Here is a 12,656-nt window from a genome sequence, read left to right as displayed (position 1 = left end):
CGTGTTTTTGTTCCGTATTTGGGACACTTAGAGAGGTAGAAATAGCTTTTTAATGGAATTTTATTAATGGTTGGGCCTCGTTAAAACCCTCCGTCTATGGCGAGAAAGAGTACCCGGGATTGATACTCAAACGAAAATTGAAATTTCAAGAGTCGTAAACTGGGAAGATAAGTAAAGTAAAGAAAAGACATAAACCATAAAGAGAAAAGGGGTGACCTAGTTAGGTCGGTCTAAGTGTAGTATCGTCGTAGGTTGGTGGCGTTCCATGTCCTTCGGATTTCGTTGCCGTTAAGCCGTTCGAGTTTGTATGCTCCCTTCCCGATTGCAGCCTTGATTCTGTATGGTCCTTCCCAGTTGGGAGTGAGTTTCCCTTCTCCTGGGGTTGGGGGACCGATATCGTTTCGTCGTAGGATGAGGTCGTTGGTTGCGAATTCTCGTCGGATGACGCCATGGTTGTATCTTAGGCTGATTCTTTGTTTTAGGGCTAGTTCTCTGATATGAGCTATGCTTCTTTCTTCGTCGATGAGGTCGCGTTCTGCTTCCTCATCGTTTCCTCCGACTGTTTTTCTGGGGCTTGGGTCTCCGATCTCTACCGAGATGACGGCCTCCACACCGTATGTTAATCGGAAAGGTGTTTCTCCCGTGGTCGTTTGAGGCGTTGTTCGGTATGACCATAGGACCGATCCGAGTTCGTCGGCCCATAGTCCTTTGGCTTCGTCAAGCCGCTTCTTGTGTCCTTTGACGATTATTTTGTTTGCGGACTCCACCTGTCTGTTTGTTTGGGGGTGTTCTACCGAGCTGAAGCGATGGGATATACGTAGCCCTTCTAAAAATTCTCTGAACTTTTTGTCAGCAAATTGGGTTCTGTTGTCCGAGATCATGATCTTAGGGATCCCGAATTGGGTGATGATCTGTCGCCAGAGGAATTTTCGGCATTGGGTTGCCGTTTTGGAGGCCAGGGGTTCGGCTTCGATCCATTTGGTGTAGTAATCTATGGCGACGATGAGATACCTGAGTTGACCGGGTGCCGTAGGGAAGGGCCCGACGAGGTCGATCCCCCAAGTGCCGAATGGCCGCTCTGCCGATATGATGCTGAGTTGGTGAGGGGCGGCTTGGTGGATATTGACGTGTCTTTGGCATTTGTCGCAGTTTTTAACTAACTGTATGGAATCCCGGATAACCGCGGGCTAGAAGTAGCCTGTCCTGATGACTTTTTGGGCTAAGGTTTTACCTCTGACGTGGTGGCTGCAACAACCTTCGTGGATTTCGCAGAGTATATACTCCGTGTCCCCGGGTTCGACGCATTTGAGCAGGGGTTGCGAAAATCCGCGTTTGTATAGTTGTCCTGCGACAACTGTATAGTTGGTGGGTTCCCTCTTTACTCGTTTTCCCTCTTTGGGGTCTGGTGGTAGTGTTCCGTCGAGAAGGTACTGTAGGATAGGGTAGGTCTAAGATCCCTGGTTCGAGAGTGTTAGGTGAGCGTTGGTCGTTGTAGATACAAAGGGCGACTTAACGACTTCCTGAATTAGCAATTTGTTACCGTGTCCTGGTTTGGTGCTGGCTAGTTTGGAAAGTAGGTCTGCCCTGGCATTTCGTTCCCTAGGAACGTGTTGTATGGTAACATGTTCGAATCCTTCTTTCAGTTTGTTTACCTTGGCAAGGTATTGTTGGAGTAGGGGATCTCGTGTCTGGTAGTCTCCGTTAATTTGGGAACTGACTACATGTGAATCGGTATTCACCTCCAGGATCTTTGCTCTGACTTCCCGGGCTAGGGCTAGGCCTGCCAAGAGGGCCTCATATTCTGCTTGGTTGTTCGATACTGGAAATTCGTATCGTACTGACTGTTCGATTGTGATCCCGTTTTGACTTTCGAGGATGACTCCGGCGCCTCCATAGGTGACGTTTGACGAGCCGTCGACGTGTAGTTTCCATGATTCGGAGGTGAGCTTTCCCAGGGTCATCTCGGCGATGAAATCGGCCATGGCTTGTGCTTTGATTGCGTTTTGGGGTTCGAGCTTAATCTGGAATTGGGATACCTCGATGGACCACGCTAGCATTCTTCCCACTAGGTCGGGTTTTTGTAGTACCTGCTTGACCACTTGGTCAGTTCGGACCGTCATAGGGTGGGCCTGGAAGTATTGTCGCAGGCGTCGGGCGGCTGTGAGGAGTGCAAAAGCTAGCTTTTCTAAGCATGAGTAGCGAGTTTCCACATCTTGTAAGACTTTGCTTATGAAGTATACGGGCTTTTGTTCTTTCTTCTCGTTTTCACGGATGAGCGCTGCTGCGAGCGCTTCTTCCGTTATGGAAAGGTATAGGTAGAGTGTCTCCCCTGTCTGGTGTTTGGCGAGGATTGGTGGTTCCGTTAGGACTCTCTTGAAATGTTGGAATGCTTCTTCACATTATGTCTCCCATTTGAAAGGTGTTCCTTTTTTCATCAGTTTGAAGAAAGGGATCGCTTTTTGAGCCGATGCCCCGAGAAAGCGTGATAGCGCCGTCAATCGACCGGTGAGCTTTTGGATATCTTTAAGGGTTTTTGGGCTCGTCATCTCAAGGACGGCACGACATTTCTCTGGGTTTGCTTCAACTCCGCGTTGTGTGATCATTACAGCCGAGGAACTTCCCTGCCTCCATCCCGAAGGCGCATTTTGCCGGGTTGAGTCGCATTTGGTGCTTTCGTAGGGTGTTCATTATGACCTTGAGGTCGTTGATGAGTTGTTCGCCGGATTCAATCTTGGCGAGCATGTCGTCTATGTAGACTTCTAGTTTGCTTCCGGATAGGTTTTGAAATATCTTGTTGACAAGTCTTTGATAGGTGGCTCCGGCATTTTTTAGGCTGAAGGGCATCACTGTGTAGCAGTATGTCCCATCTGGGGTGATGAACACTATTTTTTCTTCGTCTGGTCGGTGCATCAGAATCTGGTTGTAGCCGGAGTATGCGTCCATGAAGCTGAGGTATCGATGGCCGGATGCGGTATCTACTAATCCGTCAATGTTTGGTAGGGGAAAGGCGTCCTTTGGGCAGGCTTTGTTGAGATCCGTGTAGTCGACGCACATTCGCCATTTCCCGTTAGATTTTTTCACTAGCACGACGTTGGCTAGCCAGGTTGTGTAGGGGAGTTCCCTGATGAAGTTGGCTTCGAGTAGGGCTTTAACTTGCCTTTTGATCTCGGCGGCTCGGTCTGGTGACATTTTCCGTCTCCTTTGTGCTACTGGTTTAGCTTTGGGGTCCACGGCTAGCCGGTGGGACATTAGGTCGGGGTTTATTCCCGGCATGTCGGCTGGTGTAAATGCGAACAAGTCTCTATTTTGTTTCAGGAGTTGGGAAAGATCTTCTTTAAAATCGTACGGGAGGTTCCTGTTAATGAAGGTGTATTCCTCTTTGGTTGGCCCTATTTGTAGTTTTTCCATGTCACCTTCCGGCTCTGGCCTGGGTTGGCCGTCTTGTCGAGCGTCCAGGTCGGCTAGGAATATTCCGACCGCATCTCAGGATTTCTTTCTTAGGGCCAGGCTGGTGTTGTCGCACTCTGCTGCGACCTCCCGGTCCCCGTGGATGGTACCGATGGAGCCGTCCTCGGTTCTAAACTTCATGAGGAGGTATTTGGTAAAAATGACTGCGGAGAAGTCATTGATTGTTCTTCTTCCGAGAATCACGTTGTAGGCGGTGGAGTCTTTTAGGACTACGAATTCAGATAGGATTGTCTTCTTCTAGTTGCTCATCCTTATGGTGATGGGAAGGGTGATTGAGCCGTCTGGTTTGAGAAAGTTGTCTCGAGTCCCGTGACACCGTTGCGGTGTGTTTGGAGGTTGTCGTTGTGGAGCCTGAGTTTATCGAAGGCTCCTCGGAAGAGGATGTTTGAGTCTGCCCCGGTGTCCACCAGTATCCTTCGTACTAGTCCTGTTCCGATCCTAGCCGAGATGGCGATAGGGGAATCTTCGGCCGAGGTGCCGTGCTGCCAGTCCTCAGGTAAGAAGGTTATCGTATTGTCGGCCTCGGTGGTTGGAGTTTGGTTTCTGACGGCCATTACTTTGAGATCTTTTTTCAGTGTTAGTTTTGACTTGCCCGATATGTCCTTGCCTGTGATGACGTTTACTATGATGGTCGGGTCTTCCTCTGGGCTTTCCCTGGGAGGTAGCTTTTGCGTTCTAGGGTTACCTCCTTCTCTTTCCGGCGACCTGTCTCTTTTTGCACGTTTTGGTTCTCTAATGATTTTGGTAAACTCTGGGAGTTTTCCGTCTCGTATGGCTTGTTCGAGGGCGTCTTTAAGGTCGAAACAATCTTGTGTCCTGTGTCCGTAACCTCAGTGGTAGTCGCAATAGAGGGTTTTGTTGCCTCCCGTCCTTTCTTTAAGTTGTCCGACTTTCGGTATGATGCCTCGATCTGCTATTTGGCGGTATATCTCTGTAATTGGTGCTGTTAGGGGCGTGTAATTAGAGAATTTGCCGATTCTCGGTGGTGGGCTTGTATTTTTCAGTTTGGGGTGGTCCCTTTAATTTTCTCTAGGCAGTGGGTTATGTCGGGGCGACGGGTTGCCGTGTTGGGCGTTGCCGTGTTGCCGTTTATTGGCGGCGACGACCTGGCTGACTTCCTCATCGTTGATGTAGTCTTTGGCGACGTTCTGGATCTCATGCATGGTCTATACTGGTTTGGTGGTGAGGTGTTTACGAAAATCTTCGTTCATGAGCCCGTTGGTTAGACAGAGGCTTGCGACGGAATCCGTGAGTCCGTCGACCGTTAGGCATTCGTCGTTGAAGCGGTCGAGGTATTTCCTTGTGGATTCTTCTTTTTTTGCGTGATCCCTAGTAGGCTGATGGGGTGTTTGGCTGTAGTGATTCTAGTCGTGAACTGGGCCATGAACTTTCGCATTATGTCGTGCAAACTGGCTATGGATCTATTTGGGAGGGCGTTGAACCATTTGATTGCCGGCCCGGCTAGAGTTATCGGGAAGGCTCTGCATCGGACCGCATCGGCTGCTCCTTCTAGGTTCATCCTGGCCTCGAAGGCCGTTAGATGTTCCTAGGGATCCTTGGTTCCGTCGTACTTCATGTCGGTGGGTTTATCAAAACCTTTAGGGAGTTTTGCTCTCAAAATCCTTTCTGTGAAAGGTGTAGCTCCCATTATTGTGTGGTCGTTTCTTGTGCGTTTGGTTTCTCGGTGCCGCCGATCTTCGTCCGAGTCGTGCTGTCGACTCAGATCTCGGGAAGCACTGCGGTTGTGCCTTTTGCTGTATCGCCGTTCTGGCGATTTCTCTCGCCCATGGTTGCGCGAGGTGCTGCGATCGTATCTCTTATCGTGTCGCCGTGTCGGTGATCTGCCGTGTCGAGATTTTGACCTGAAAGTTGCATGGCTTCCGTGTTCATTTTGATGTCTATCCTTGGTGGCCAACCTGCCTTCGAGTTCCTGGACTCGGAGGCAGAGATCTTGGATGATTCGCGCCGCTTTATCCCCCGTTTTCTCGGGGTGTCGCGGTTCCGTGACGATATGTCGTTTGCATGGTGGATAGTGCTTGCTATCCTTCCTTGGTTTGCGATCTCCTGGTGTTCTGGGGGTCAGGTTCTTTGGTTGAGAGCCCTCCTAGCTTGAGGAGGCTTCTTCCAGTACGTCCCCCATTCCGGCTTGGTCGGCGCAAGTTCCCCACAGACGGCGCCAATGTACAAGATGGCTCTGGTACGGGTTGAGAGATGGATCGAGAACTTGCGGGTTGAGGCGGATGCCGGATCGCTTGACTAGAGCATTGGGGGGAGGTACCTGCAAAGACACTCCGACGCTCAAGTCAGAATAGATCTGAGAGGTATAAGGTGTGAGGAATGAATGAATACCTGTAGGGACTTGGGTCCTCTATTTATAGGTGTTGGGAGTTGTCTTATCTTATCTTGTTTGGTCAAGATAGGGAAGATGTTTGAATTCGAAAGTCGGTTAGGGGTTCTAGAGGGCCATTTTTTGGGCCTTCTGGAAGAGGGAGACGGGTCGGACCCGAGGAACCGGGTTTGGGTTCAAACGTGGGTCCAGGATTCATAGGCCGGATCCGTAACAGTCACCTAATGAGCCTTATACATCAAGGAATGGTTAACAAGATTGCCACCATTCGCTATAAATCAATTTTGGAAAATATTATTGAAAACTTCGATGACCCATTAAGCACGAAATGAGGGTTTTGCAAGCATATCAAGATCTTAATGCTTCCAAATATTTAATATGGCTTAGTAATGATTTATTAGTAAGTAAATAACAAGCAATATTTGATATAAGCTTAGGCAATTTTGGTTTACGAATATATAATTAGAGGTAGTTATTATATGAGACTCTAAAATTATAAGTACTAATAAATAAAACTCTACCTACCCTACCCGCGGGTTGAGAATCTCTCAACCCTACCCTAAAATTTTAAACTCTACCCTAGCCTATCCTACCCGCAGAAATATCAATTTTTTTCAAAGTAAATATAAAATTCAATCATTTCGAATTTTATACATATTAATAACATAAAAAATAAAAAATTAATGTTCTAAATTATTGAATTAACTAACTAATTTTAGTGGTTGTTCACTTATTGTAAGTCATTACATAAGGGAGGTTGTGGGTTTAACTCTCACTTCTTTCACTATATACCTAATTTTTATAAAATATGTGTTATATATGAGGTGCGGATAGGGTACACCCTTGACCCGTATCCTACCCTACCCGCAGACATACCTGGACCGTACCCTATCCTACCCGCAGCGGGTCGGGTAACCTACCCTACCCGAACGGGTTGGACCAGATTGGGTACCCGCGGGTAAGATATGAATTGCCAGCCCTACCTCCAAATGGTTAAGAAAAAAAGGAAAGAAAAATCTAAATTATATATGTTAATCAAACAATTTGACCAATTTAAACTAAATTTGTGTTGAAACCATACCGTTAAAGGGATGTTACCCTTAATTTATTGCCACGATATTTTTCATTTCTATATAATAAGAACATTGAGGATGTTACCCTTAATTTTAGTCTTAAAATTTTCAATCTTGTATTATTTTGTGATTTGCTAAAACTTAAGTTTAAAAGAATAGAACTAAGATAGAAATGCATTTGTAAAATGTATGTTATAATATTGAATTTATTAATTGTAGAAAAATATATTCATATATATAAATATATTAGCTTCAATATCCCCATTGCTGAGGAAACATTGAGGATCCTTGGTCAAGCGAGTAGCTGAAGCAAAGGAAGAAGAACCTCAGTTACTCTTTCATCTCCAAAGAAGTTGGTTTCAACACATTCCTCAACTAGCTCATAATTTTGCTAACTATGATTTCCCAATTCACCCCGCTTCCACACCAACAAATTAATTAAGGTTATGATGCCATTTATTTAGTGATAATGTTAGATTAATTTTCTTAAAAGTTTAATATAATTTCCATGTACTCAAAAAAATAAGTCACTAAATTATTATTTTGATAGTAAATATTTTTATGGAAATCTCTTAGCAATCAGGGTAACATGAGATATTTTTATGGATATTAAAGTACTTGCTTGGACTATTTTACTCAATTTCTTGAGGATATCTTTTCTATTGAATAACTACATCTAGCATCCCTTTAGTTTTAGTTATTCCCTTGTATGCAACCATTTCTAGTTAAGTTTGATTTACTTAGTTTTTGTCCTCGTTTCTTACCTAGTTTTCCATTTTGATTCCCAGGTATGAGGCAAGATGTAAATGTTCTGATCTTTTTAGATGTTAGAAAAACATTGGAGGGTATGATAATATTCCAATCACAATTCTTGAAATGATGAACTTCTTAGTTGTTTGTTGTTAATAATAACTAAAGATATATTCCTTTTGCAATCTTATTGCAGAAGGTATGAAGCTTTTCGTTTCTGACAACAAGGTGATCTTGACAGAAGGTTTTGATGGAATTGTTCTCCCCAAGTATTTCAAAAAGATAGAATCGTGGCCTGGTAGACAACCTATTCCTCTTCAAAATAATTCATCGTAGTTGTTTATTACTGGTTTAGGATCGCAGTGTGTGGATTAATGCTTGCTTGATTGGTTGTGTAAACAATGGCAGTCTTTTCAGTCTTCACCACCATTATTTGAACTTTCTTATTAGAAATTCAATAGTCCGGCCCGAGAAACTGTCATTGTTTCTTCAGCATGGATGTTTTATACACTTGTTGAATTTAAAACAAAATGGTTTTTCCGAAGTCTAACTCATCCTGTGAATTGTTAACAAAGTTTTTCCGAAGTTTCAAGTTTTTTGCATGTTCTATATATTAGACCAAGAAAAATGTCTTAACGTATGATTTCAGGTAGGTTGATGGTCCATAAACTTTCTATTTGAAATCCCTACATGATATTGGTTACCATTAAGAATTAGTTATTCGAGTAAGAAAACTGCATAATTTAAAAGGCAATGCTATAAGTGATAAAAAAACATAATACATAAAAATATTTGAACTGGAAGACATACTGAGTTGAAAACAAAACAGAAGATGACTTTCATTCAAAAAATTAGGGCAATCACATGAGAAAATATGATTAAAAAACATCCTAATTTTTACCTATTGCATATATTTCTTGATTCACAAGTTGGTGAATTGAAATACCATCAAAATGCCAAAGCAATGGTGAGTTTGAAAACAAAAGCTCTTTAGCTATGTCCTGCATTGAAGGTCTTATTTTGGATTGGGATGCAAGCATGCAAGTGCTAATGTTACAACAAGTACAATATCCCGCATGTCTTTTCAAAGAAAGGGCAATGGAATACGTGAATCCAATATATCCAATGAGAAGCCAACTCGGCTCGGCTCAGTTCCTCTCAGCTCAGCTCATATTCCTATGTCGCTCTTCATTGTTTAGTTTCTGATTCATCAATCAAATATCCATCCATGTTTGCTTCGGTGAGCGACAGCACTATCCTTCTTTTGCGCCACTGCCGCTTCTTACTTCCACGTCTCACCGTTTTCATTTTCATTAGCGTTACCGTTACCTCACCGTCTCCTCTCTTATTCTCTCTGCCTTCCTCCTCTTACTTTCCTCCAACAATGAACAACAAAAGCAAAAATCCCAATACCACTTCCTTCTCCTCCTACGCTCACTCCTCTTCCAGGTTCTTCTCTCTCTCTCTCTCTCTCCAACAAATAATTATCCTTCTTTATAGCTATTATCGAATTAAAATTTGTTTCTTTTGCGTCTTGCTGTTGAAGCTTGCTCAAAATAATTGCGTTTAGCTCAAATTTCCTAATTTTTGCTTCTTTGTTGTTTTTTAATTCCTCTTCCTTTTACTTTTGTATGATAATGGTCAGTTTTTCTAGTGAATGAAGCAGAAAGTTTTATGCTTTTAACTGATGCCATTTTTGGGCTTTTGAGTGGCAGTGGTGGAAGAGGAAGTTCTTTTGATATGAGGAACGACAGGGAAAGAACAAGAGGACGTGGCAGTGGCCGTGGTGGTGGTGGCAGCTCCGGAAAGGATAAAATTGACGCTCTTGGTAGGCTCCTGTAAGCACTAATTTGCTCTTTGCTCATTATTTTCTCTCAATTTTTGTTTTTGTGGGATAGTTCTCGATTTCTTGTAATTGTAGTCCATCAAAACAAGTTTCGGAGAAAATTTTATGTATGTTTGTCTTTCTAATAGAATGAACTATTTTATAAAGTGTAAACTATCTTGTGTGGAGCAACTGCTCATAAGGAAATTAGTATGCATGGTTTATGCAATGTACTAACATTATATATCACGCATTTTCTTTCTAAGGTCAAAGTTAGTGATTTTTGTATGTTTCTCTGGTAATACCTGCAGGACGAGGATTTTGCGTCATATGGCATCTGAATTGAACTTAGATATGCGAAGTGATGGTTATGTCAAAGTTAATGATCTGCTAAAGCTGAATATGAAGACATTTGCTAATATTCCATTAAGATCCCACAATATTATTGATGTTAGGGAGGTCAGTTTAATTATTCATATATTTTTTGTTTTTTGTTTTTTATTTGTTATAATTGCCATTTCTATTGTAATTTGGATTATTGTGTTGCATTTTGGAGAAGCATTTGGCTTGGGGAAAATAGCAAAATAGAAAATAGTCACATCATAGATACAAGACAAAAACTTCGGTACCACTTCTATTGTTGTTTAGCATACAAGATAAATACATTGTATTGTATTGTGTCTATCGACATTTTCAACTTGTTATTCTATTTAGCATTTTATTCCTGTATCCTCAGCATAGAATTTCCTTTTCTAAATCTTTTGTTGCAGAATGATACTAGTTTGATCTTGTAAAAGCAGTCACAATATGGTTTTCAAAATTTCTTGATCCATCCCTTTTGCAACTAACAATAGTATAAATCAATAGTTGAATGAATCGGATAGGATTGACATGTTGATTATAGCTGGTCAAGTGTATCCCACTCTTAATTCTTTACTTACTGCTACATAATATCTGTGGCTTATCTTTTTTTATGAATTGTTATTGTATTTATAACCAATTTTTTTCTGTAAACTGTATATATATGGTATTTATTTGTGTTTATTTAGTCACTGAAGTAAAATATTTTAATGTCTTTCATAGTTTCATTTTCATATGAATTAACTATTAACTGAAGACCTTTTTCTAAATGATCTCATGTTTATTCTCAGGCCGTTTGAAAGGATAATAAGTAGCGCTTCAGCCTTATAGAAGAGAATGGGGAGCTACTTATACGAGCTAACCAAGGGCATACAATAACGGTAAACTATTCTGTTTTAGTTTTATGTGGAGACATTTAAATTGCTTTTGAAGTTTTTAAGAAAATATTCAAACCTTAAGTAATTGGATCTGTACTCTGTTATGAATATTATGTAGACATTCTCATGTCATTTTATGTTAAATTGATCATTTGTGGAGTAATTAAAATACATGATTAACTTTTGATCTGCAGACCGTTGAAACTGAAAGCTTGTTGAAACCAATCCTTTCAGCTGAAGAAATTCGAGGTGAATAATCAATGGAGCTGTATTTCTGTTAACTTTGCTGTCTTTGCAAGCCATATTCTCCAAATGTTTATTTTTCTTCACACCCACTTTCTATTTTTTGTTTTTTCTTGATTTTGCTACCATATGCAGTTTGCGTGCACGGAACCTACAGAAAGAACATGAATTCAATTCTAGAATCTGGCCTCAAGCGCATGAAGAGATTGCATGTTCATTTCTCTTGTGGTTTACCAACAGATGGAGAAATAATAAGCGGTAATGTGATTACCTATCAAAAATTCATTTGGATATTTTCCCCCTATTTGTTTAGGTTTGGTCATTTTCTTCCTCCAGTATTAAGGCTGGCAGTTATGTTATACAGTAGCAAAGGAATACAGATGTCTTGTCTATTGTGATTAACCACTTAAGCACTTTCACTTTGGAATTTGGATGTCTTTACTCTTTACTTGTGCTTATTTACAAGAGCCTGGTATAGTATAATCACTAAACATATTAACATGAAAGTAATTCAAATAATAATTAGTCAATGATCCATAGTCTGAATAAACTGGTTACTTGGAATAAAATGCCTGTAAACTTCACTTATTTATTAGTAAATCAATTATGCAATTGAGCCATTCAATATTGCCCTCACAAGTACCATAACTAATAATGCTTTGCATTTTTAAGCATTTGTTTACCCTTGATCATTTGTTGGGGGTGGTGGTGGCAATTGATTGGAAATCTCTTTTTTTTTTGTCAGAATTGGAAATCTCTTAGCAATCAGGGTAACATGAGATATTTTTATGGATATTAAAGTACTTGCTTGGACTATTTTACTCATTTTCTTGAGGATGTCTTTTCTATTGAATAACTATATTGGTGGACGAAATTGTGATCAATACTTTTCACAACTCAAATAATCCCCGGTGATGAACCCAAAAACTTGGTGTTCAATACCATGGAATAAACACAACTTCGCACAACTAACCAGCAAGTGTACTGGGTCGTCCAAGTAATAAACCTTAAGCGAGTAAGGGTCGATCCCACAGAGATTGTTGGTATGAAGCAAGCTATGGTCACCTTGTAAATCTTAGTCAGGCAAACTCAAATGGTTATGAATGATGAATAAAACATAAAGATAAAGATAGAGATACTTATGTAATTCATTGGTGGGAATTTCAGATAAGCATATGAAGATGCTTGGTCCCTTCCGTCTCTCTGCTTTCCTACTGTCTTCATCCAATCCTTCTTACTCCTTTCCATGGCAAGCTGTATGCAAGGGTTTCACCGTTGTCAGTGGCTACCTCCCATCCTCTCAGTGAAAATGTTCAACACACCCTGTCAATTAGGTTGGAATAGAATCCAGTGATTCTTTTGCGTCTGTCACTAACGCCCAGCCTTCAGGAGTTTAAAGCTCGTCACAGTCATTCAATCATTGAATCCTACTCAAAATACCACAGACAAGGTTTAGACCTTCCAGATTCTCTTGAATGCCGCCATCAATTCTAGCTTATACCACGAAGATTCCGGTTAAGGGATCCAAGAGATAAACATTCAAGCCTTGTTTGCTTGTAGAACGTGAGTGGTTGTCAGGCACGCGTTCATAAGTGAGAATGATGATGAGTGTCACATAATCATCACATTCATCATGTTCTTGGGTGCAAATGAATATCTTAAGAACAAGAATAGGCTGAATTGAATAGAAGAACAATAGTAATTGCATTAAT

General features: G+C 41.5%; 1 protein-coding gene and 1 pseudogene across 1 annotated transcript; one reads left to right on the top strand and one right to left on the bottom strand.

Moving 5' to 3' along the window:
• Positions 1-1,448: 1,448 nt before the first annotated feature.
• LOC107485001 (uncharacterized) lies at positions 1,449-3,408 on the bottom strand. The gene is made up of 2 exons (XM_016105543.1): positions 2,607-3,408; positions 1,449-2,389 (listed from the first exon to the last, which is right to left on the bottom strand). The coding sequence occupies exons 1-2, from the start codon at positions 3,406-3,408 to the stop codon at positions 1,449-1,451; spliced, it is 1,743 nt and encodes a 580-aa protein (XP_015961029.1).
• A 5,458-nt stretch (positions 3,409-8,866) lies between these two features.
• The window catches only part of LOC107485000 (uncharacterized), a 12,529-nt pseudogene continuing 8,739 nt past the window's right edge, over positions 8,867-12,656 (top strand).

This window comes from Arachis duranensis, chromosome 4 (assembly GCF_000817695.3).
Source record: "Arachis duranensis cultivar V14167 chromosome 4, aradu.V14167.gnm2.J7QH, whole genome shotgun sequence".
Taxonomy (NCBI): Eukaryota; Viridiplantae; Streptophyta; class Magnoliopsida; order Fabales; family Fabaceae; genus Arachis; species Arachis duranensis.
The sequence above is the reverse complement of the archived record's forward strand: the minus strand, read 5'-3'. Positions and strand labels throughout refer to the sequence as shown.

Coding starts and splice junctions, on each gene's coding strand:
- LOC107485001 (XM_016105543.1), bottom strand. CDS start 3,408: ATGGAAAAACTACAAATAGGGCCAACCAAAGAGGAATACACCTTCATT. Junction 2,390..2,606: donor GGCAGGGAAGTTCCTCGGCT/GTAATGATCACA, acceptor AATGTGAAGAAG/CATTCCAACATTTCAAGAGA.